Source organism: Hippopotamus amphibius, chromosome 3 (assembly GCF_030028045.1).
Source record: "Hippopotamus amphibius kiboko isolate mHipAmp2 chromosome 3, mHipAmp2.hap2, whole genome shotgun sequence".
Lineage (NCBI taxonomy): Eukaryota > Metazoa > Chordata > Mammalia > Artiodactyla > Hippopotamidae > Hippopotamus > Hippopotamus amphibius.
The window spans coordinates 178,541,718-178,564,441 of record NC_080188.1 but is presented as its reverse complement, the minus strand read 5'-3'; the positions used below and the strand labels follow the sequence as shown (position 1 = coordinate 178,564,441).

Sequence of the window (22,724 nt, the reverse complement as noted above, 5' to 3'; positions counted from 1 at the left end):
TTTCCTTCATAGAAAACAAAGACTACTTTTGCTCTGAAAGTTACTAATCTCTTTGCTTTTTGCTTAAAATATATATCCCAGCTTCTGATCGTCATTAAAATTTTTGGTAGTGTATAGATTGATAAGTAAATTTCATTCTGCATGACCAGAATGCTTTCTGGATTATTGAAAAAATGCATATGGTTACCTGGTTTTTAATCAAATCAAGCAAAAGATGTAATGAATAACAATTAAGATTTCCCAGATTCAGTTGTTTCCAGGGCATTTTATCACAGAATCATAGTTGCTACAATAAGATCAATTGGCAATTAAACAGAAAGTCTATTGTCTATTAAATTGAATGGCTCACTGTGGGGGAAAACTCATTTATTTTTGTTGCTTAAAAATTTTTCCCCTAATGCCAAGAAAAATCCTACCTTAGAAACAAAACAAAAAGAAATTTAAAAAACTGCCCAGGAATAAGCTTGCTTATTAGCTTTTGGAGTGACCTCTGCTGGTTTGGAGAAAAGGGTGAAAAGCCAATTACTGACATCTATTAGTCTTCTGCATAAACTTAATATTCAGAATTTAAAAGCAGAGAATTGTGCAACATATTGTAGTCATACTTAAAATATATTGAATCTTGTCTGTTGTTTCTTTCTCACAACCACAGTGGAAGTTGTCCTTGGGGTCCATATAAATCAGCAGGAAAATAGGATTTTGTGTACTGAATCTTATTTTGCAGACTACATGCCAAAGCTACATTTATTCTGTTTAACAAAGGATATAGGTAATAGTAACAAACTGTAAAAAATCGTTTTTTCAATAAGTATTTGTCAAGTACCTACCAGGTACTAGATCTTCCTGAGGAATATAAAAATGATAATGTGTAGATTAAGAGGGTAAGAGAGGTATACAAATGACCATGATAAAAAATTAACACGTGCTAAGTGCCGTAAGAGAGCTCTCAGGGTCAATAACTTAGAAGAGGATGAAAGAATTCCTGGCTTAGGCAATCAGGGAAGGCTTGATGGAAGGTATGTTGTTTGTCATGTGTTATAAAGAATGGATGGGATGGTGGCAGTTGGAAATATGAACAAAGAGCATTGCAAGTGGAAGAAAGAGCATAAGCACTGAGAAGTTGTGCGCAAGCTTGTTTGGAGTAAAGCAGTTTTGTTTGGCAAAGGGACTGAATAGGAAGGGAAAGGGCCCAGAGGGTCTCGCGTGCCAGCTAAGTAAGGTGTTTAAACTTTACTTAGTGGCATGGAGGAGCCATTCATATTTTCTGGGCTGAGAAGCAGCTTGATCAGATCTGCTGTGATGATGACTCTGGAAGCTTTGTGTTGCTTAGATTGGAATTTTAGGGGACATTGATTAGGGCACATCTAGTAGGCTGTTGCAGTAATTCCAGGGAACAGCACATAAAAAGTGGGAGAGGGTTTGTTACAATGTGAGGTGACACACAAGTGGGATGTGCCTGATGTGCTGTGACACTAACATGTCCTTTTCACAGGTTTGATGTGACACTCCAAAAAAAAAAAAATGTGGGAGAGGGAAGGGAAAGTAAGGGAGGGTTTATGTGACAATGGCTAGGTCTTGAGAACAAATAAATAAGGGTAGATGGTGGTGTGAAGGTCAAAGGTACCGATCAGGTGTTCAGTAAATAAATATTTAAGCTAAAATTTGAGGCTTAAGTGACTGAGTAAATAGAAATAGGAAAATCAAGAAGATGTTTGAAGATGATGAGATAATTTGTATTGTACATTATCGACTCTGAACTGCTGGCAGGACTTAGATATTGAAATGTCCTTAGGTGGCAAAAGTTGCAAAAAATGGAACTTAGGAAACAGGTTGAATGTGATGACATAGGCAGGAAGCATAGAGCAGAAAGGACAAAGGACAGAGCCTTGGACATTGCCTAAGATCTGGAATAAGAGACTTCAGAGGATCTGCCAAGAAAATGGCATAGAGGTTAAAGAGGTAAAGAGCGTAAGAATAAAGGAAACTGAGCAAGGAGAAAAGAGATTGCCGGTGCAGTTGAGAAGTGAAGAAGTGTAAAGAAAATGAGTATTGAGAATTTCCTGGTGGTCCAGTGGGTAAGACTTCGTGCTCCCAATGCAGGGGGCCCAGGTTTGATCCCTGGTGGGGGGAACTAGATCCCACATGCATGCCGCAACTAAGAAGCCCACATGCTGTAACTAAAAGATCCCGTGTGCCACAATGAAGACCCAGCGCAGCCAAAATAAATAAATAATTAAAAATATATATTTAAAAAAAAGAAAATGGGTATTGAGAAAGGACCACTGAATTTTGTTTTTGAAGGAACAGTTCTATTAGATGGTGAGTAAGATTGTTAGAAGTTAAGGAATGAGAGGAGGTGAGGCTTGAGTATTACCTAGCAGTGAAACGAAAGGAAAAGATAGACCTGAACACTAACAGGCCAAGAGAAGGATTGCTTGTTTAAGCTTTGGGAAAACAAAACATTTTTTCTAAGGAAATAAAGAAGGAGCTGGCAAAGAGGAAAAGACATAGATGGACTTGGGGAGGGAGCGTGAGACAAGGTAAAGAAACATGGTGGTGATCTGGAGCATGTAGATCTAGAGGAGCGCCGTCCAGTGAAATTTCGCAGTGGTGGGCAAATTCCCTCTCTGCTCTGTCCAGGGCAGTAGCCACAAGCCACATGTAGCTGTTGAGCACTTGAAATGCAACTAGTACAACCAGAACGCAAAAATTTTAATTGCATTTAGTTTTAATTACTTTAAATATAAGTAGTCACATGTGGCTAGTGGCCACCTTATTTTGGGTAGCACAGACCTAATGTGTAAGTAGTTAATTTAGGAAAGAGGCATGGACATTGTGAGAGATAAGTGATGAGTTCCAGACGAAGTTTGAGGTAGAGATGGTAATATTTGCAGGCACTCATGGTCAAAAAGTTTCATTCTTTTTCATAAAATAGAAAGCATTTTTCACAGCGAGGGTTAAGGTGGAGAGCCTGGGAAAGGTTTCCAGCAGCCCCTGCGGGGATTTCAGTGAAGAATCTGTGATAGATGAGAGGAATCTCAGCAGCTCGGAGAACCCTCCAGAGGTGAGAGTCTGCATTTGGTTTAGGTCTCTGCTTCCCTGTCTGGTGACTTTTTTCTGTAGCATTCCCAAACCAGGGAGGAAAAAAAGAGAGTGGGAGAGCAAGTTTAGGGGAGACCTTTGAAAGGTTGGCACAGTAGAAGGCTTGTAAATAAATGCTGACCATAAGATCTGTATGCAGGCAGTGCAAAGCAAGGAAGACTAGAAGAGGACATGGTTAAGGACACCAGGGCTGGAGGTCACTGTGAGGGTGAAGAGCGGATTCCTTACATGTCAGACTGTGGAAGATAAGTGAGATCATAACATTTTCATTGGTAAGCATTGTAGCTTTTGGAAGTAGACTTTTCAACACGAAATGAGATTTTAAAAGAAGTGATAATATTTTAAAATGTAAATTATCAGGTGAGTGGCATATGTAAGACTGATACACATATTTCCACTTTCATGGAAAGGAATCTAGCATCACAGTTATTCTGTCTCTGCTCCAATTTGCTTGCTTTTTGGTCTCCAAACTCGCTGAATCAACTTTGACTTGCATAGTTTTTTCTTAATCCAAATTTGAATAGTAAAACTGGGATTTATTTTATCCATTTGAGTGATACCCAAATTCATAAAAACTGAATTCAGAGTCGGGAGGGACCTGTGAGATCGTTTCATCTAACGTATGGACTTGGTAAATAGGAGGCCCTAGCCTCTGAATTAAGTGACTAGCTCACGGTTACAGAGCTAGTGAGTGGCAGAGCTGAAGCTGCACTTCCCGACTCCACTGATTTCCCAGTTCTGGCTCTGACTCAAGCAGCATAATGTTCTGGGCTGAAGTCTTTAGTGTGTACCTAACAATCTGTACTCTAGAAACACTAAAACACAATGTAGAATATTATCTGAAGAACTTTCCTGTAATTACTTTTTCTGAACTTGTACTTTCCAATGACAAAGCTATTGACTTGACCACACGGAAATAAAAATCTTGCTGAAGCAGAACTCTACCATCTACCTTAGACAGCAGTTTATCCATCCCTAACCGTTATGGCATTTAACACACGCACATGCATAGATTAATAGATGGGACTTCTAAATGTCAACACATACAACAACATCTAGAATCACATTTTGGACTGAGTTCAGTTGTGAAAGTTTATGATCCAGCATGTTTTCACTTTTTAAAAAGTACCAACTGTGGTGCCTCTCTGGCCAGCTCTTGTCTCTCTGCCTCTCTCCTGTAACCCTTCTGTCTTCCTGGTAATGAAGAAAGATACCCAAGTAATGTGATCCAAGAAAAAAAGGGATACTGTTTTCAGAGAACATTAGAACTTTGCAAGGTTATTAGCATTTTCCTTTTCACTCTAATATGTTGAGAAATGATGTATGATATGGATGAAGCGATTGGAAATAATCCTGATTATTACCTATAAAATAATAATGGATTCCATGTGACAGTATCAGAAGTGTACTTTAAATTACACTGTAATTGTATTTTAACATAGACCCGTTTTTAAATAAAGTGATTGTACAAATCAGTACCTTTGCTAAAAATGGAAATAAGAATTTACATGTTTGAGTTGAAGAGTTCAGGTCTTTGGTTTCTGTGACACCTTAACTAATTTGAGGTTTCTTGAAGTAATTTATGGGATCCACAACCTAGAACCTTTGTTTATATCTCTTGCAGTAACAAGCACCATGAAATGGGATTAGCTGTTTTAATAAACTAAACTGAAGTACTATTCAGATGATCAAAAAAATGTTAAAATACCTTCGTTTTCATTTTAATTCTTTAATTCTTTTTGAGGGATTTTTAGGTATTACAGCATTTGGCATACATATGGCATGAAATCAGCATACCCTAAGATTTCAGGGACTAAATCGTTCAGTATATTTACTTGAGTAAATACTTCTTTTCCCTCCTTCCCTCTTCCTGTCTTTTTCCTCCCCAAGATTGGCTCTTTTCTAGGTAAATTTAGAAGGTACAGAGATGAAACGAACCTTTCCTGCCCTGTAGAAGCTCATACACTGTCTTTAATATACTGATTCTCAAAGTGTGAGTTCCAGACCAGCAGAGTGAGCATCACTTAGGGACTTTCAGAAAAGCAAATTCTCTGGCCCCATCCCCAGACCTCAGAATCTGAATCTTTGGGGCTGAGACACAGCAATCTGCCTCCTCCCAAACCTTCTAGGAGATTCTGGAGCACACTCAAATTTGAGAACCATTGGTCTAGTGGCTAGAATTTTATATCTTCCTTATTTTTCTTTTAAGATAGAATCCACATACCATAAAAGTCACCATTTTAAAGCATACAATTCAGTGGATTTTACTGTATTCACAAAGTTATGCAACCATGACCACTACCTAATTCTAGAACATTTTTATCACCCCAAAAGAAACTCCATACCTATTAGCAGTCACTCCCTGTCCTCTGTGTCCACCCCCGCCCCAGCCCCTGGCAACCACTAATCTACTTTTTATCTCTGTGGGTTTGATTATTCTGGGTATTTCATGTAAATGGAATCATATGATATGTGACCTTTTGTGTTGGGCTTTCACTTAGCATAGTGTTTTCAAGGTCCATCCATGTTGTAGCATGAATCAGTGCTTCATTCCTTCTTATGGCTGGATAACATTCCATTGTATGTGGGTACCACATTTTGTTCATCCATGCATCACTTGATGGACATTTGAACTGATTCCTTGGTTATTGTGAATAATGCTGCAATGAACATTAATTACAAGTTTTTTATGAACATATGTTTTCAGTTCTCTTGGGTATATATACATTCAGTTCTCCTTATGTGTGGTAGTTATGCTCTTTAAAGTTTCTGCAAACACTACATTAGTGAATACTGAGTCATTGCTCTGCAGGGAAATACAGGATTGGGTTCCTTCAAGACTCTGGTCACATTTTTGACATACAATCAATACATGACCTTGCCTTGTGTGTGTTCTGTTTAAAGATGCCTTATCTAATATATGTTGTTGACTCATTAACATTGAACTCACATCCAACAGCACTATAACTCATGCCTAAATAAAGCTTATCTAACTCATGTATTTTCTCCGTAAGGCACCTCACAGCCTTCTTGAGCTTAGGAACACTAGACAGCACTGCACATGACACTTCAGGGCCATTTTAAACAGTGAAATTGCCAACAAAAGCATGAAAATGTGAAAAACATGGCACCAAAATAGACTGCAAAAGGAACACTTGTTTTCAGTGTGAGAGCTGAAACAAGAAGGCAGTGTGTCACTTTGTTCAACTTCACCCGGGAACATGTTTGTTGGAGGACTCAGATTTTCCCCTACTCTGTGCATGTGCGTATCTGAAGGACCAAGAAACACCATGAGGGTTATTTTGGGATCACAAATAAATTTTAGCATGTAGGCAAATTTGCAAATACGGAATCCATAAATAGTGAGGATCAAGTGTACCTAGGAGTGAAATTGCTGTGTCATATGTTAACTCTATATTTAATTTTTTGAGGAACTGCTGGACCATTTTCCACATTGGCTATACCATTTTACATTCCCACCAGCAGTGTATGATGTTCCAGTTCTTCCATATTCTTGCCAACATTTGTTTGTTCCCTCCTCCCCTCCCTCCCTCCCTCCCTTCCTTCCTCTTTCTTTTTTTGATTATAGCTATCCTAGTGGATATCAAGTGGTCTCTCGAGGTTTTAATTTGCATTTCCTTAATAATTAGTTATGTTGAACATCTTTTTATGTGCATATTAGCCATTTGGATATTTTCTTTAGAAAAATCTCTCTTCTAGAACTTTGCCTATTTTTAAATTGCTTTATTTTTCTTTTTATTGCTGAGTTGTAAGTTATTTTATATCTTACGGTTACTAGCCTCTCTGATATGTGGTTTGCAAATGTTTTCTCCCATTCTGTGGGTTTTCTTTTCACTTTCTTGATAATGTTCTTTGATGTACAAAAGTTTTCTATGTTGATGGAACCCAATTTTATCTATTTTTTCTTTGATTGCTTGTATGTTGGCTTCTTTAATTTTGAAATTGCTATCAGTACAGCCTGTTAAAAGAGTTGTTTACACATTTTCATTAAAGAAGTCATGAAAACTTAGATTTCGTGGATTCAGTAAATTATCACTTATTTGCTAGTGAATGTCATATATAAATTTAAAGCATGTGTTTGCAGGTATTTTTAAAGCTTTTATGTTGTTGTGGCTGTGAAATTCTAAATACTGGCATCAGTAGGACCACAAATTTATAAAAAGCAGTGTCAAATTCGTGTAACAAACTTTTTGTTTAGGAAAATTGAAGAGAAAGACATAACTGCTTTAAATAATACTTTACTTTTTAATAGAGAAGACTCTCTTTTAAAAACTAGGAACTTTCCGCCCTAAAAGCAGAGTCTCAAGAGCCATTTGTGAAAGAACACAAAAATCCCCGGAACTTGGAAATAAACACGCATTGGTGTTTATTTGTGTTAGTTTAAATGCAGTAGCCCTATGTGTCAGAAAACTGAATCCGTAACACTTAAGTTAGCCTAAGCAAGCAAATAATATCAGCTAGCATGGCTTTAATCTACTAAGTAACTTTAAATCCAAAAGATCAAAGGAAGTTATAACTAAAACCAGTCCTTCGTGCAATTTCCCTGTAGAAGCAGGAAAAGGCTAGAAATTACATGTCACCTTCATATCCTGGCTTGCTGACCTTGTGCTCAGATCAAGCCCCTCTGTATGCCAGCTGTTACCATTATTGAGACCTTGCCCCCAGGGGTTAAGTAGGAGAAAAACTCTCCTGTCCTATAGGAGAGCAAACACGGAAAGTTCCAGCCCCTAACATGCCTAATTCAAAGCAATCTGCATGTGCTTGTCATTCGGTCTGTCCCGCCACTCAGAGGAGCTCCTCGTTCAACTCCCTGGTTGCTCTCTGTTGTGCTGTGTTCCTGCAGCCAGTTTCGGCTGTTGCTACTGCAGTCATTTGCAGAGCAAACTGAACCAGGGACGTTTCTTCTTTTAACATAAAGGTAATACATTTACTCATGCTTCTGTGAATGTGTTATTTGGGGAAAATATATTTAAAAACTGAACTTTGCTGTGCGCTTCTCGGATTGAATTTAAAATTCCAGCTCACAATTTTTTTCAGTGTAAACTTTGAATGGCATCTGAATGCATTAAAATCTTATGAAGTTTTTTGAACGATAGTCTAGCACAGTAAGGTAAGGTAAGCTGTTTCTTAAATGTGCTTTCTTTATGAAGTTGGGAAGGAACCTCAGATTTCAAGTTGTTTAGCTGTTTCATGCTTTGAGATTCTTCTTTAACCACTATCTAGATCAGAGAAGTTGGAAAATATGTGCCTCTCTCATTGCCAGTTGGTAGCAAAATAGATGTAGAATTGTAAGAATCACTTTATTCACTTTTGTGAATTAAATATTGTAAGAAAATAGTAAAATATTAACATCTTCCAGCTTATAAGAAGAGAAATTGCATGAAGATATCCACTTGGGAGCTAAGCTTCCATGGCAAGTTTAATTTTTATTAACGTTCATTTTAAATACACATCTCGCTATACACCCTCAAGTTGTTTTCGAGGTGATTAAATGTTTTGTTGCATTATTCATTTGAATGGTGGCAGTGATAACTACTTTATAATTGGATTTACTACTTAAAGTAAAAATGAGAATGTATTTGGCATATTTACTTTTGCTTAAAATTAGAATGGATAATTTATATGTGACTAGTAGAAAAATTCAAACTAGTTTAGCTTGTGAAATATTTGTATGTTTTTAAATAAAATGTAAAAATTTTGAAAACGAAGTTGATAAAAACTTTGCAAAAACCAAGGTATTTCATGCAAATCATTGACTGATCGTAAATGACTTTCTTCGGGGATAATGCAAGAGATAGAGAGCATACTTTACAATCTGCTAAAATTTCCTTTAACAGGTATTCCTGTTGAAAGGAAAAGAATGAATATGTCCTTTTTACCCATAAGAGCGTTATTTTAGGTGATAGTATTTATAATTAAGAAAAGTCCAGTTCCCTTTGATGGCTGGAAAGTCACTGAACTATGTAAATAAACTCTATAAACTAGTGTGTTCCACTGGGTAGACAGTGACTTTACTACTTCCCATAGTTTTAATGTCTGCCGACACATTTCTACTTTTTAAAATGCTAAATAGTCTTGGCATTATTTTTTTTAATTATATCTCTTAATAAATTATCTTAGCTTTCATTGCCAAATCTTGAGTATTAGATTATTTTATTGGATGATTATACTTCATTTGTCAGTTTTTGTTTTAGTATACAAAGATAAGGCAGAGTACAGATGTAGAGAACAAACATATGGACACCAAGGCGGGGGAAAGCGGGGAGGGTTGGGGGGAATGAATTGAGAAATTGGGATACCAAATTGTACACTCTAAATATATGCAGTTTATTGTATGTTAACTGTATCTCAATGAAAGTTCTAAAAAAGAAAAAAAGATAAGGCAGAGTATTTTTTGTGTATCTTCCATGCTTCATACAGCTCACATCTTTGATGTGAATTATAAAATTGTGAGCATGAACTAGTTTCATTGATTATGAAAACATATGTAATGTTTAAGTGTCTGAAATGAATGACCTACAAAGCAGGTTAGTAAATACATGTTAACCTTGCCTCAGTCTGGGAAATGATATGTATTATAAAATGGGTTCAATGCAACATTTTAATCTAATTCCAGTTGTCTTTTTAGTTTGTACTGAACCACTCAATGCTTTTTTGGCAGCTGGGGAAATCTGCTTTTTAGTGTTTGCTGTGCACCAGTTCTTTACCTTTCATTCTAACTACTTTGATTTCTGGGATTGGATCTGAGCACCCTCAACAGTTCAACTCTTTTCACTGTCTTATAGCTCAGTATGGGTGATGGACCGCCTTGACACACTGTGAACATTGCCAATTTTTCAAAAATTACAATTCCTGATTACATCCTAACACGGGAAATAAAACTTGGTGTTTAGGATCAAGACAAATGAACTGCTTGACCTCTCAGCCTTCTGGAAAAAATATAAAACAAAGCAACTAAATATATGAGAAAAGCAAGACTTGGAGAAAAGGGCGGCCCTTTGTTCTCTCTCTCTTAATTTCTATTATTTTATCATTTTAATCACTATTCAACAGGCTCTCTTATTTCGGGCTCACATATTAGATTCCAAGAAAACTACTCACAAGGAGCACAATAGGTGCTTATTACATGCTAGCTAAATAAGGACATTCACCTATTTAACTGAAAAATACAATTTAATTACCTTTGTGAACAAACAAGAATCCCACTTGAACAATGTAAATGGAATTTCAGTTCACCTAATTAATATATACAAGAAAGCCAACAGCAGAATTCACAAGCATTTATAATGATAATTTAAGTAAGGAATAGACAAAGATTTACAAAAAGTGTACCCAGACTCTTGCTAAGAGTTACTTTACTGATTCAGGTCAAGTAAGAAAAACAGCCAGAATTTGGTGTTTTTCTAAGCTGAAGGTAAATCTCAGTGTCCCTTAAGTAAAAGGATGTCTTCAATTGTCTCACACAAATACCTTGAGATATGTTTCCCAAGATGCACAGTAGACTGAAGGATCCCCCTGAGACTTGATTTGCTGGACTCTGCAGGGAAGAACCCATTTGGGGAGCTACTCTAGGAAATTTGATTTGCTACTTCTCAAACTTCACAAAACAGCAGGGAGTGGAGCCTGGTGTCAGATACTTAGCGTTGGTGGGAAAAGCTTAGGTAATTCTAAGTGTAGTATGAAGAAACAACAGGTTACCATCTAAGTCAAACAACTTTGAAGTGCTTTATGGTGATTGATCTCAGTTTTTGGCTTTATGGAAGACGTTTTAAAAATTCTTTCACATTCTTTTGCCTCACGTTACGTGGATGTAGAATTTTCTTATTTCGATTTATCTTGGTGATGGTTTTTTTCCTTTGAGCTGCTGATTTTTGAGGTTTTGAGATGTGTGAAGTATTAAACATTTGTGGTGTCTTTAGACATGCTTGTGATCTGTTCAACAGCATGAGTTAAGCTCAGTCATATGATCGTGTTTCTACTGGGGAAGAGCTGTAAGCAACACAGATAGATTTCTCAATGTTTTGTGATTTTAGTTGAGGCAAAAGAATTTCAGATGAAATCTTATGGCCTAAAGATAGACCTATCACATCTTGGGGGTCCTGTTTAGTACCAAAGCATCTTATGATTAATTCTGTTTTTAGTGGGATGTGAGGCTATATGGGAGGCCTGCTGTCTGGAGGTTTCCTGATTATAGAATTGAAACGTTTAAAATGCTTAAAATGCAATCAGAAGTATGTTTCTTCTCTTTTTCCTTTTCTTTTTCTCTTTTTCTTTTCCTCTTTTTCTTTTCCTTCCTTCCTCCCTTCCTTCATCCCTTCTTTCTCTCCCCCCGCCCTCTTTCTTTCTTTCCTTTCTTTTTTTGGCACAAAACTTTAGGGAACATGTTCTTTTAATAGGGAGGCTTGGGACTTCACATTAGAGGTTGACCAGGGGTTGGGGAGATATTTTTTCTTGAGGGTTAAATAAACTCGCTAATTACATTGGCTATATCCTAAACTCTGTTCAAATGATCCATAAGTGATCGAGACTGTGGGACAAGTTGCTTTGTATTTCCACAGCGTTGTTCCACGTGAATTCTGCGCTGTTGTCTCTCACACTAATGTCTTATTAAGGATTTCTCTTCCTTGCACCCTTGCCCCCACCCTTTATAACTTCAAGGGTAACCCCAAAAGAAGTAAAGATAATCCAAATACTATAATGCGCGCCTAACATGGAGTACCAAGTCCAAATGTTTCCGAATATACAGCAGTATTCTGCATTTCAAGCAATATTTTCTGAACCAGTATTGAATATTTTGAGTGGCAGTTGCTTGCTCTTATAAATTGATCAGCATAAATTAAATAAAGTATAAATCAGTGGTTCGCAACCCTAGCTGCACATTAGAATCACCTGGGGAGCATTTAACAGTGCTAATGCCCACACCCCATTACAATATGAATTAAATCATAATCATCATCACAGGGACCAGGGCCCTGTGTCTGTAATTTTTTTTCATATTACTGAAGTGATTCTAATGTGCGGAAGGGATTAAAACTGCTGTAATAGACTTGGAACTTTGTGAATATTTATTGTGTTCCCTTCAAGACTTGCAGCAGAGTCCAAATGAATGTCTCGCCTGGTTCTTGAGTGAGGTAACAACTTTTTAGAGGGCTTTCTAGAATTTTTTTGAAAGACCAGGGATCGACATTTCTGATTATAGAAACTTCTCTAGTTTTATTTTCTATATTCTTAGTTATGCAAATGAACATAATTCTTCAGACTTAAGGTTAAAAGAAATTATTGCTGCTTAATAGAATTGAAACATCTGAAATAGGAACTCAAAGATAAAAGAATACTTTCTTTTTTAAGGGCATTGGTGCTTATGGATACACTTGTGCGGAGAAGTGGTGAATATTTTGTGGAATGATAATTTTGGTGGATGAACTTGGAAAAGAGATCTCTGAAAACTGCATTAATAACTGCAATATACTGACAGTGCTCTTGAAATATATATTTAGGTAGATAAGTGTTTATGCTAAAAAGAGAATGTTCTCGACTATTATTTATCCCAGACTGTACATGATATTTTATTTTACACCCAAATTTCTCTTACCACATAGACCTGCTACTAAAGGTACATTAAACATAAAACATGAGAAAAATGAGACTGATGTTTCCACAGCCCTGAAATTCCTATCAGTCACCCCTATAGGTATAAATCTCAACCTTGACAACCTAATTCATATCTAGCAATAAGACTGCTTTCCAAATTCAGGGTCTTCAGATTTGCTATGGTACAAGTATGCTGTAATATCTTCCTAACGTTGTTTAACTCTTATCTATCAATATAGTTTTGTAAATCTGGGCAAGGGGGAAACTGTATCTGTCAATTTTCATTTTTCTTCTGTATCATTAAGCTGTTTGTAAATATTATGGATGTTTTTTGTAAAAATGAAACATATAACATTTATAGTTTATTGGCACCTTTACCCATGTATATCTTGTGTATAATCATATTTAAAAGAGGTTATATAAAAATGTTAGGTATATTTCATTTTCAAAGATGGTGTTTGTTATCTTATGTTGAAACTACCTTCTTGATAATATGAATTTAATAGACAACAGTGAGTTTTCATTGTAAAAGAATCCCTTACTTTCCGATTTCTTACAGCTCAATCAGTTTGCTTTCTCATGGTGTGATGGAAAGCACAGCAATACCAAGTGGGTTCTTATGAAATGTTTTATTTAGTGGTATAGATTCTCAAATGTATAACATTGTTTCTTTGAGAAAATGTCTTCTAATTTATTGCAGTTTATGATTAAGGGGCATGATAGCAATAATACCTTATTTCTGTAGAGTTCTTTGCAACATACAAACTGCTTATAGGTGATTAAATGAAGATATTTAAAGTGTCCTTATTGAAGGAGAGTTTAACTGTAGAAAGTTCATGAACTCAAAGAAAAATTAAAAAATTTAATTTGTCTCAGATGGGAGAAGATTATGTTTCTTTATTAAAGACTATACTTTTTAGTTCCTTAAGAGGGTGTGATTCTTTGATTAAAGATACAGATTTTGCTGTCAGGTCACAATTACAGTATTTTGAAATAGTCCAAATACTGCACGATAACAAAGAGCAATGCACTGCCTTGCTTTTCAGGTTCGGATAATATGATACATGGGTAAGATAGCACTTCTTTTAATTCAGTGAAATATGTCTCTGACCCTCTTGAATGCTAAATTGTACCTTTTAAAACTGTCTTGGGAAATATTGAATTCAGAGGCTATTTTTCATGTGCACCTTCAAACTGAAGTTTTTATCAGTAGCCTCTAGTGGTCCTATAAAAGCTAGTTGAACTTGGCATTGCCCTAGAAGCCTCTTGAGGTTGTTAGAAAAGCCTTACTTTCAGAGGCGTGCTGGTCTGAGACGGAATCCCAATCATGTGATTTGGATTAGTTACACTGTAATATTTTTGATCCTCAGTTTTCTCTATAATGGGTTTAATAAGATCTTCATAGAGGTATTGTGAGGAAAGTGTCTGACAGTGAAATGGTAAAAAAAAAAAAAATTTAATAACCCTTTGAGGAGAAATATATTCCTAGAGACAAAACCTGGCTAATGTCCTTCTACCATCCAGCTTTAATAGTCCCACTATAGAAGATGCCTCAGATGTACTTCTTTGTCAGTCTCTCTGGTGCATTTAAAGAAGCTATTTATTCTCTGTCCATAGCACTAAATATTAATAGACCATCTTGGTACAGTGATAAGAACTGAGACCATCATTTTAGGATAAGCATCAAGCAATTTTAGGGGAAACCTGATTTCATATTAAAACAGGTTTGATGCATAATGAATACAAGTACTCCCAAACTGCCTTTATATCTGGTGTGAAAAGGACTTCAGGTATCTTTAGATACTTATCTTCCCATATCTAGTACTACTGGAGAGAAAAAGATTGTCTCACCCAGTTAATTGGGCAAAGTGCTTCAATCCGTATACATTACACTAAAAAGATGAAAATCTGATTGGTTGTTTTTTCTGTGTACACAACAGTTTAGGAGTTCTGAAATAAGCCATAATTAAATTTGATTATCAATTAGAACCTCTACTATTAAAATTTGTTACTTTTCACTTGTCGGATCCATTCTGCTTTAATTGGGCATCATTTTGCCATTACTTACGCCTGATTCTCTTACAGCCTTCCCACCTAGTTTGTGGTTTTGCCTTGCTACACAAGGTGTGTTCCAAGGACCAACAGTATGGGCTTGTTGTTGGAAGATGCTTGTCCCACTCCAGATGGACTGTATCATCCAGGTGATGATACAGCAACATCCCCAGGTGATCCCTATGTTTGAGAAACGTTGCATCAGTGTTTTGTATTTTGTCTAGCGAAACTGTGTTATAGGGAACATCACTCTTCTGGAAAAGATGACTGACTACAATATGAGGTCTTGTTTTTGATCTAGTCTTGCCATTTATTGTTCAGTGTGGTGTGACGAATCTGATGAAGCAAAGGGTTACTCTGGAATACAATATCTGAGCTTATGGAATGTAGTTTAGCAGAAAGCCCTCAAAACCTCGTCCTCAGACTTCCTGGACTTAACCATTTGAGACTCTGTGTCTCAAGTTTTCTTTTGCGAAGTAGAGCGGTAATGCCTGCCACACCTGTTTTTCTGAGGCTATTAGGAGGATCAACTCAAGTGAGATCACGTGTGTGGAAGTGTTCGGCACCCCCAAGGAGGTGCACCATTGTGACTGCTGATGAGGATGCAGATGTTGTTGCTTCAGGCTATCTGAGCCCTGTGTTTGTCAAGGATAGTGACGGCTTTGCTGAGTGGTTACTGTGGTGATTGGAACATGTCTGTGTCTTCTCTTCAACGTTACATGTAGATTTTAACTTGACAGTTTTCTGGCCACAGCAGCAGTTCTGGCTTCCAACTGCAAGGGGCTACTATGAGATCTTCGTAACACTTTTTAGATGTGGAGCCACCTAAATAGTGTGATTGCATCTTTTGGGTAAATTGTGTGTCCATTAGCATATGTTATGCTATATAATATTTAATATGTTGACAAATAAAATTTCCATAATTCCAATAGTTCCTACTATGATTATATGATAGCATTTTCTATGAGATACTACTTTTCAGTCTTTGAAGCAGGGTAATTTCCTTTTATCTTATAGGTGCAAGTGTCCTGAGCCCCAGAGCAGAGTAGAATATATCTAACACAGGAACTCTGATGACTTTTCTCTTTACATGTCAACATGATTGAAATGCCTCTATATTTTCCTCTGTATTCTGTGTTTATGAAACTATTCATGGTACTTCTGGTTCATAGATAGCTTTGGCCCATCAAATAATAATTTATGTTTCGCATAATTTGGAAGCTATGAGATAAGATATTGAAAACCTTCTTTCTGATTAGTTTGTATTCATCTGTGCTTGCTCCTTGGCTTCGTTTTGATTTCTTGCTTTATCCAATTATTTGATATATTATGTAGGGGGTTATTATAAGAGAGCAAATATATATTGGTAGATAAACAATTTAAAATGCATCCAGTGAATAGATGACTATTTATCCTTTAAGGTAAAATAAATTTGTTTCTGTTTTTGCATTTTAATAATAATTATCTTCTGTTCATTATTAGTCACTGTAATAGAAACTTTATATGTTGTTTCATTAATATTTTATTGCTTTGAAGATGGCACATTTATAGTAAAAGTTGTAAGCAGTACAGAAAGTAGAATGCAAAGTCTTCTCTACCCTTCCAAATGGCCTAGTCCAACTCTCCAGCAGGAAACAATGTTAACATTTTCTTATGTCCTTCTAGAAATTATCTGTGTATATACTAACCATATATTTGTGTCTCCCTGCTTTTTTAATGAAATGGATTCATACCACCTGGGCACTTCTGCAGCTAGGTTTTATTCACACGTGAAGATGTACTTTGGACTTCTTTCCCTAGCAATAATCCTGATTTAACTCATGCTTTCTTGTGCCGAATACCCAGTGTACGGATATGACAGAATTTAAGTCCCCTATTGATCATTTAGATCATTTCTAGTTTTCATTGTTATAAGCAGTGGTGCAGTCAACATCTTTTGACCCAGGTTCTCAAAGTTAAGTAACTAGTACAGTCAACTTTCAAATTCAGGCCTTTTCTTCTAAGCTACAGATATCTCCAATGCCATTTTTTTTTAAATTTTATTTATTTATTATTTTTTGGGGGGTACACCAAGTTCAATCATCTGTTTTTATACACATATTCCCGTATTCCCTCCCTCCCTTGACTCCCCCCCACCCTCCCTCGAGTCCCCCTCCAATGCCATTTTAAAACATAATTTTGAATAAAGAAGATAATAAAAAAATAGAAAATAAGAAAGAAAGAAAAATAAAACATTTTGGCTTTGGAACTAGGAAGCATCATTCCATATTTTTTTATATTCTCATCACTCAATCAAGCAATAATAATAATTCTGCCACTGTAAAGACATAGCCCTTTATGGTTTTCAAAATATTTTTACATTCTCATAGTAATCCTATGAGGTGGACATTTATTCATATCCTGATTTATACATGTGAAGAACTGAGGCTCAAAAAAAAAAAGACTTAAATTTTAAAATGTAATCAAAAGATGGTCTTTGGCCAAAGGCCTTATAGTCCCCAAACAGCTAAAGTACTCAAGACATAAAAATGCTAGTAGAGAAGGTGAAATAGGGGGTGTGAGATTAGTGGCTTTGGATGTATTGATATTGGTATGTTATATTCATGAACAACAGGAAATACACTAAAATATCTGGCCATGGGGCTCCATCACACCTCAAGCCAGTGCCTCAAGAATAGCTTTCTTTTGGCAGTCCCTGTGTGTTACGGCCTTGGGGAAAACAGGTGATTTCAACATAGCTCTTCTAAAGTTGTTCATTATATTTGATCCAAAACTTACTTTAAACTTCCACCATAAATACTATTATCATTGCTTTTATAATCACATAGCATTACATTTATCACAATAGTTTCTTTTTATGATGGTGAATCTTCCTCTAGTTCATCTCTTTCCCTGTTCTCTCTGGATTAGACCAAATTTTTTTCTCATTTGTTTCAGTTCTAAAGAAATAAGGTCCTTCTCCGTGTGGCCTTAAAGTCAACTCTTGGCTTCAGATCGATACTTTGCTATTCTCCTGGTCACCTGAATTCTTACACAAATACATCCACTGAACTTAATCTGTAAACATTTCTTAGAGCAATTTTTTTTGTCTGCTTTTGGTTTTTTCCTATTTTTTACTTATAATCCACAACTTTATAAAGTCAATTTCATTGTTCTTTTATTTTATGATTGAAGAAACTGAATTGTAGAAAGTTCATTTGACTTACTTCAAATATAAGCCAAAGTTAGAGTTGAAATTATTCTTTACTGTCCACTCATACCTGCTTCATTATAAGAAGTCTCCAAGTTACAAAACAAGTTGTGTTCCAAAAATTCATTTGTAAGTCAGTTATTTGGCACTTAAACTACATTTTACCACACTGGGGAAAAAATGTTATAAATGGTGATTAGGTCCCTTGGCTGGCCTGCAGAAATCTATTTAACGCTTATGTAACTACAAAATGATACATTTGCAATAAAAATAAGAGAGAATGATAGTTGTAATCCTTGTTGTAAAGAAAAAGAAAAATTATTTTTCCTGACGAAAAGCAGATTCAATAGAAGACAGGGAAACAGATGACATTTTGGAAAGTCTAAAGGGGATTTAAGGGTACTTTGACGAGTGTTCAAGGTTGATGGCGCTCTGTCTTAAGCCCAATTTCACTTGAAAACTTTCAGGATTTTTGTTAGATACTTCTCACTAGCATAACTCACCCGAAGGCTGTGATTAGCATCAACAGGACTGATTGAATTAAACACCAAAAATGATATTAACCAACCTAGGATGGTCAGAACAAACCAACAGACCAGAAAAAAGTATTCCTTCTATCCCGATGGAAGGGTCAAGAGGAGGTCTTGATCTTCCCATTCAGCTCAGCAGATCGCATCAGCTCCCATAGCTTGGGTGAGGTCTGAAGAGGAGGCTTGGGAACATGAGTCATGGCTAGGGGCAAGAAAAAGCATGTGCCTTCCGTGATGTCTGTGGAGTATTTCTGCAGTGAGAGTTTCTAATTCTGGGAAATGACTAGATTTGTCTCATCAAGCAATTGCTACTTACATTTTCTAGACTGTCTTTCACTTAACCATACAAATAAACATTTTAAATTTCGATTAACTTTTTAAAAAGTCTGGTGCCTTTTTAGATGGCCCTTGATTAATATGTTTTATTGTTTTCAGAACATTTGCATGCAGCTTTTTCTTTTGTTAACAACAAAAGAGAGGATATATCCTTCAGTAAACGGAAGCTTAGGGGAGACATCTTGCTGAGCTGGCAAGTTAAAAGAGAGTGATGGAGAAAACATTAGAGTTTGTGCCTCCTGGGTCTGTTTATCCGGTTTATCTACCGTGTCTTCCCACTAGTTGGGTAATACATTTAACTACCAATACTTTGTTTTGGGGATATCATTTGAATGTTTTATAGTGGGTATTTATACCCAAGAGTGATTTACTGAAGAAGAGAGAATCTGTGTTTACTACAATTCAAAATCCTTCTTGGGGACTTTCCTGGCAGTCCAGTGATTAAGACTCCATGCTTCCACTGCAGGGGGCATGGATTTGATCCCTGTTTGGGGAATTAAGATCCCACATGCCATGTGGGTTGGCCATAAAAAAAAAAAAAATCCTTCTTAATGGTCATTATAAAAGGAAGTTGGTGGGGATATATGTATAAATACAGCTGATTCACTCTGGTGTACAGAAAAAAAACTGGCACAACCGTGTAAAGCAATTATATTCCAATAAAGAGCTTAAAAAAAAAGGAAGTTGGCATTGGCAGACTACTTTCTTTTTTTTTTTTTCTTCTTCTTTTTTCATCTTTATTGGAATATAATTGCTTTACAGTATTATGGTAATTTCTGCTGTACAACAAAAGTGAATCAGCTATATGTATACATATATCCTCAGTTCCCCTCCCTCTTGGGCCTCCTTCCCACCCTCCCTATCCCACCCCTTTAGGTCTTCACAAAGCATCCAGCTGATCCTCCTATGCTCTGTAGCAGCTTCCCACTAGCTATTTTATATTTGGTAGCGTGTATATGTCAGTGCTACTCTTTCACTATGTCCCAGCTTCCCCTTCTCTCCGTGTCCTCAAGTCCGTTCTCTACATCTGCATCTCTATTCCTGCCCCGCCACTAGGTTCATTAGTACCATTTTTCTAGATTCCATATATATGCATTAGCATATGGTATTTTTCACCTTCTGATTTACTTCACTCTGTATGACAGACTCCAGGTCCATCCACATCACTACAAATAACTCAATTTCATTCCTTTTTGTGGCTGAGTAATATTCCATTGTATATATGTGCCACATCTTCTTTATCCATTCATTTGTTGATGGACATTGAGGTTGCTTCCATGTCCTGGCTATTGTAAATAATGCTACAATGAACATTGTGGTACATGTATCTTTTGGCAGACTATTTTCAAATGTGATGGTAAGGCTGATGAGAGAAGTAGCATCTACTTCATTTACATGTATGTTTTGATACTTATAAATGCTTTATCTTTTCTACTAAAATAATTTATAAAGAAATTTTTTAATGTCTACATTAATTCTTACATTTCTTATAGCATTGATGTTTATATAGGTGTATGTGTGTGTGTGTGTCTGTTTGAATGTTTGATGAGCTCTATCCAAAAGGAAAATAAGTCTATAATGGTAAATTTGCATCCTAGTACAGTTTGTATCTTTTGGATATTAGTATTCAGACTGAAACATTATGCATTGTTCTGGCATTCTCTGTTCAGAAATGCCCCTGTTGAGTAGTTTATAAATTGGGTGAAAATATGCATAGGAATCTTCGTCATAGGTGACCCAGGTTTGTCATTACCTTGTACTCAAAATGAAAAGAGATGATTTCTTCCGGTACCTGTGTGTCTGCCAGAAGTGGGGAGAGACTGGAGAAAGATTTCTCCAGAAGCTGTTTTGACTCTAGAAGAGTACCATGCCAAACAGTGGTTTTCTTTTTTTGTTGGCTTTCATGTGTGGGTTAAATAGACCAATAGCATTTGATGACCCATTTTTCCTACTGCGCACTTCCAGATTTTGTGTGTTTGTTGGTCAGAGCGGTAAGTGGGCAAGGGGAGAGGAAGAAGGTTGTCTGTTTTTGCTTTTGTTTGTTGACTGGACAGAAGACTATTACTGGTAATTTGAGCATTAATTTTTCCTTTACATTGAAGGCCTGGACCCTTCAGTGGAGGAGAAAAAATTAATAACAGAAATCTCACTTGAAGCAAATCCCAGCCATAGTATTATTTTTCATATGTGCAAGCAATGCTACCTGGAGGACATAACATAGAAAACAAATTAATATGTTTATGGCAACTTATGTGGCATGTTTATTATCTTTGTAGCATTATATTCATTGGTTTAGAGGATAAAACTTTTGCGTCTGACATCTTGGTTGCCATATTTCTTAGCTTAGCTCGTTAATTTCTGTTTTCTTTTGTTTATTCTTATTCCAGGACCTGAGTGACTTAGAGGAAAAATCATATTTTCTTGACATTTTTCAAAGACATAAGACATTCTCAAGGTGATTCACGTTATCTGAACCTACACAACAAATTGCCCTCAGAGTAGCCTTCATTTTGCCCATTACTCCTATATCAGAACACCCCAAGCATGATACTGTTGAAAAGTTAAAGAATGATATTGGTGTCCCCAGTCTCTTCTACCCCCTCCCCACCCCCATCCTAAAATGTTCTAATTCTTAACTGATTCTTGCACATCTAGGATGAGAAGACAGGCACTGAAATAGAGGTGGGGTGGGGAAGAAGTGGTCAGTGGGCTAGGCAAGGGGTCTCCAGGTGCATGGTGTAGCTGGGAGGAAAGAAGAGGAGGCTGGTTCTCTTGCAGGTGTGCTGGGCTTCCCCCAACATTTTCACAACTCCTGCAAGAACCCTCGTTTTCAAAGAGCTGTTTTAAAATATTTTTCCTGTCTTTTCTTCATAATTGCCTGCCTGACTGTAACTGGATGATTTTATATCATTTTCTTTCTTAGGGCCAAGATACTGGAGCATGGCTATGAGCAATGGAAACAACGACTTTGTGGTTCTGAGCAACGGCAGCATTGCAACCAGTGCTACCAGCCCTAGTCCCCTCACCCCCTGTGATGGAGACCCTGCAGCCCAGCAGCTCACACCCAAAGAAGCACCCAGAACAAAAGTGAGTCCAAATGGATGCCTGCAAGTTAATGGCACAGTTAAATCATCCTTTCTGCCTTTAGACAACCAAAGAACGCCTCAAGTGTTATCCCAGTGCTGCCATCCTTGCCCATACCATCACCCTTTGACTACCCATGACAGTCACCAAGAGTGCCATCCCGAGGCTGGCCCTGCAGCACCTCCCGCTTTGGCCTCGTGTTGCATGCAGCCACACTCAGAGTATTCTGCATCTCTCTGTCCAAACCATTCGCCTGTGTATCAGACAACGTGCTGTCTCCAGCCCTCTCCATCCTTCTGCCTGCATCATCCGTGGCCTGAGCATTTTCAGCATCAGCCTGTGCCGCAGCACATAGCCAGCCTAAGGTGAGTGGTCTGGAAGTTTTGCTGGACGTTAGCATTCAGCTAATTCCACATGAATGTGACTGCTTGTGCTGATTTCTCCAGAAGGAGGAGAGAAAAATATATCAGGGAAAGGAAACCAATGAAAATGCATATTTTGTGGATCCTGTGACACCTACTGAAATGCAAATGAAATAATATTATATCTGTTTTATCCATTGACTTCTTAGTCAGTTAAACCCTCCCTTCCTTTTTCCCTGTCTGTGAGCTGGTTAGGTGTCCCTGCTAGGCTTTGAATTATAAAGTTCAGTAAAAGTTTTTATTGTTAGTAATTTCTCTTATTAAACATGGGGGATATATTTGTGATGAGGCTGCCTAGATAGGAGTCTTAATTTGCTATTATTGATAGTGATCCACATTTACAAAAAAGAAGTATAGAACACTCACAATTTCTGTTCATATGGTTTGGGTGACTAT

The 22,724-nt window shown here is 36.9% G+C and overlaps 1 protein-coding gene across 5 annotated transcripts in view; it reads left to right on the top strand.

The window, feature by feature from the left end:
* The window catches only part of DISP1 (dispatched RND transporter family member 1), a 206,517-nt gene that overhangs the window by 131,310 nt on the left and 52,483 nt on the right, over positions 1 to 22,724 (top strand). For 2 of the 5 annotated variants that reach the window (XM_057727294.1, XM_057727295.1), the window contains exon 1: positions 22,149 to 22,271. Coding sequence is in view for 3 of the 5 variants with exons in the window: in XM_057727291.1 (XP_057583274.1) it covers positions 21,746 to 22,271 (526 nt within the window). In the remaining 2 variants the exon portion in view is untranslated. Of the gene's footprint in view, positions 1 to 7,907; positions 8,042 to 21,209; positions 21,278 to 21,745; positions 22,272 to 22,724 lie in introns of those variants that run through there. The other 3 variants (XM_057727293.1, XM_057727292.1, XM_057727291.1) reach the window with 3 other exon arrangements.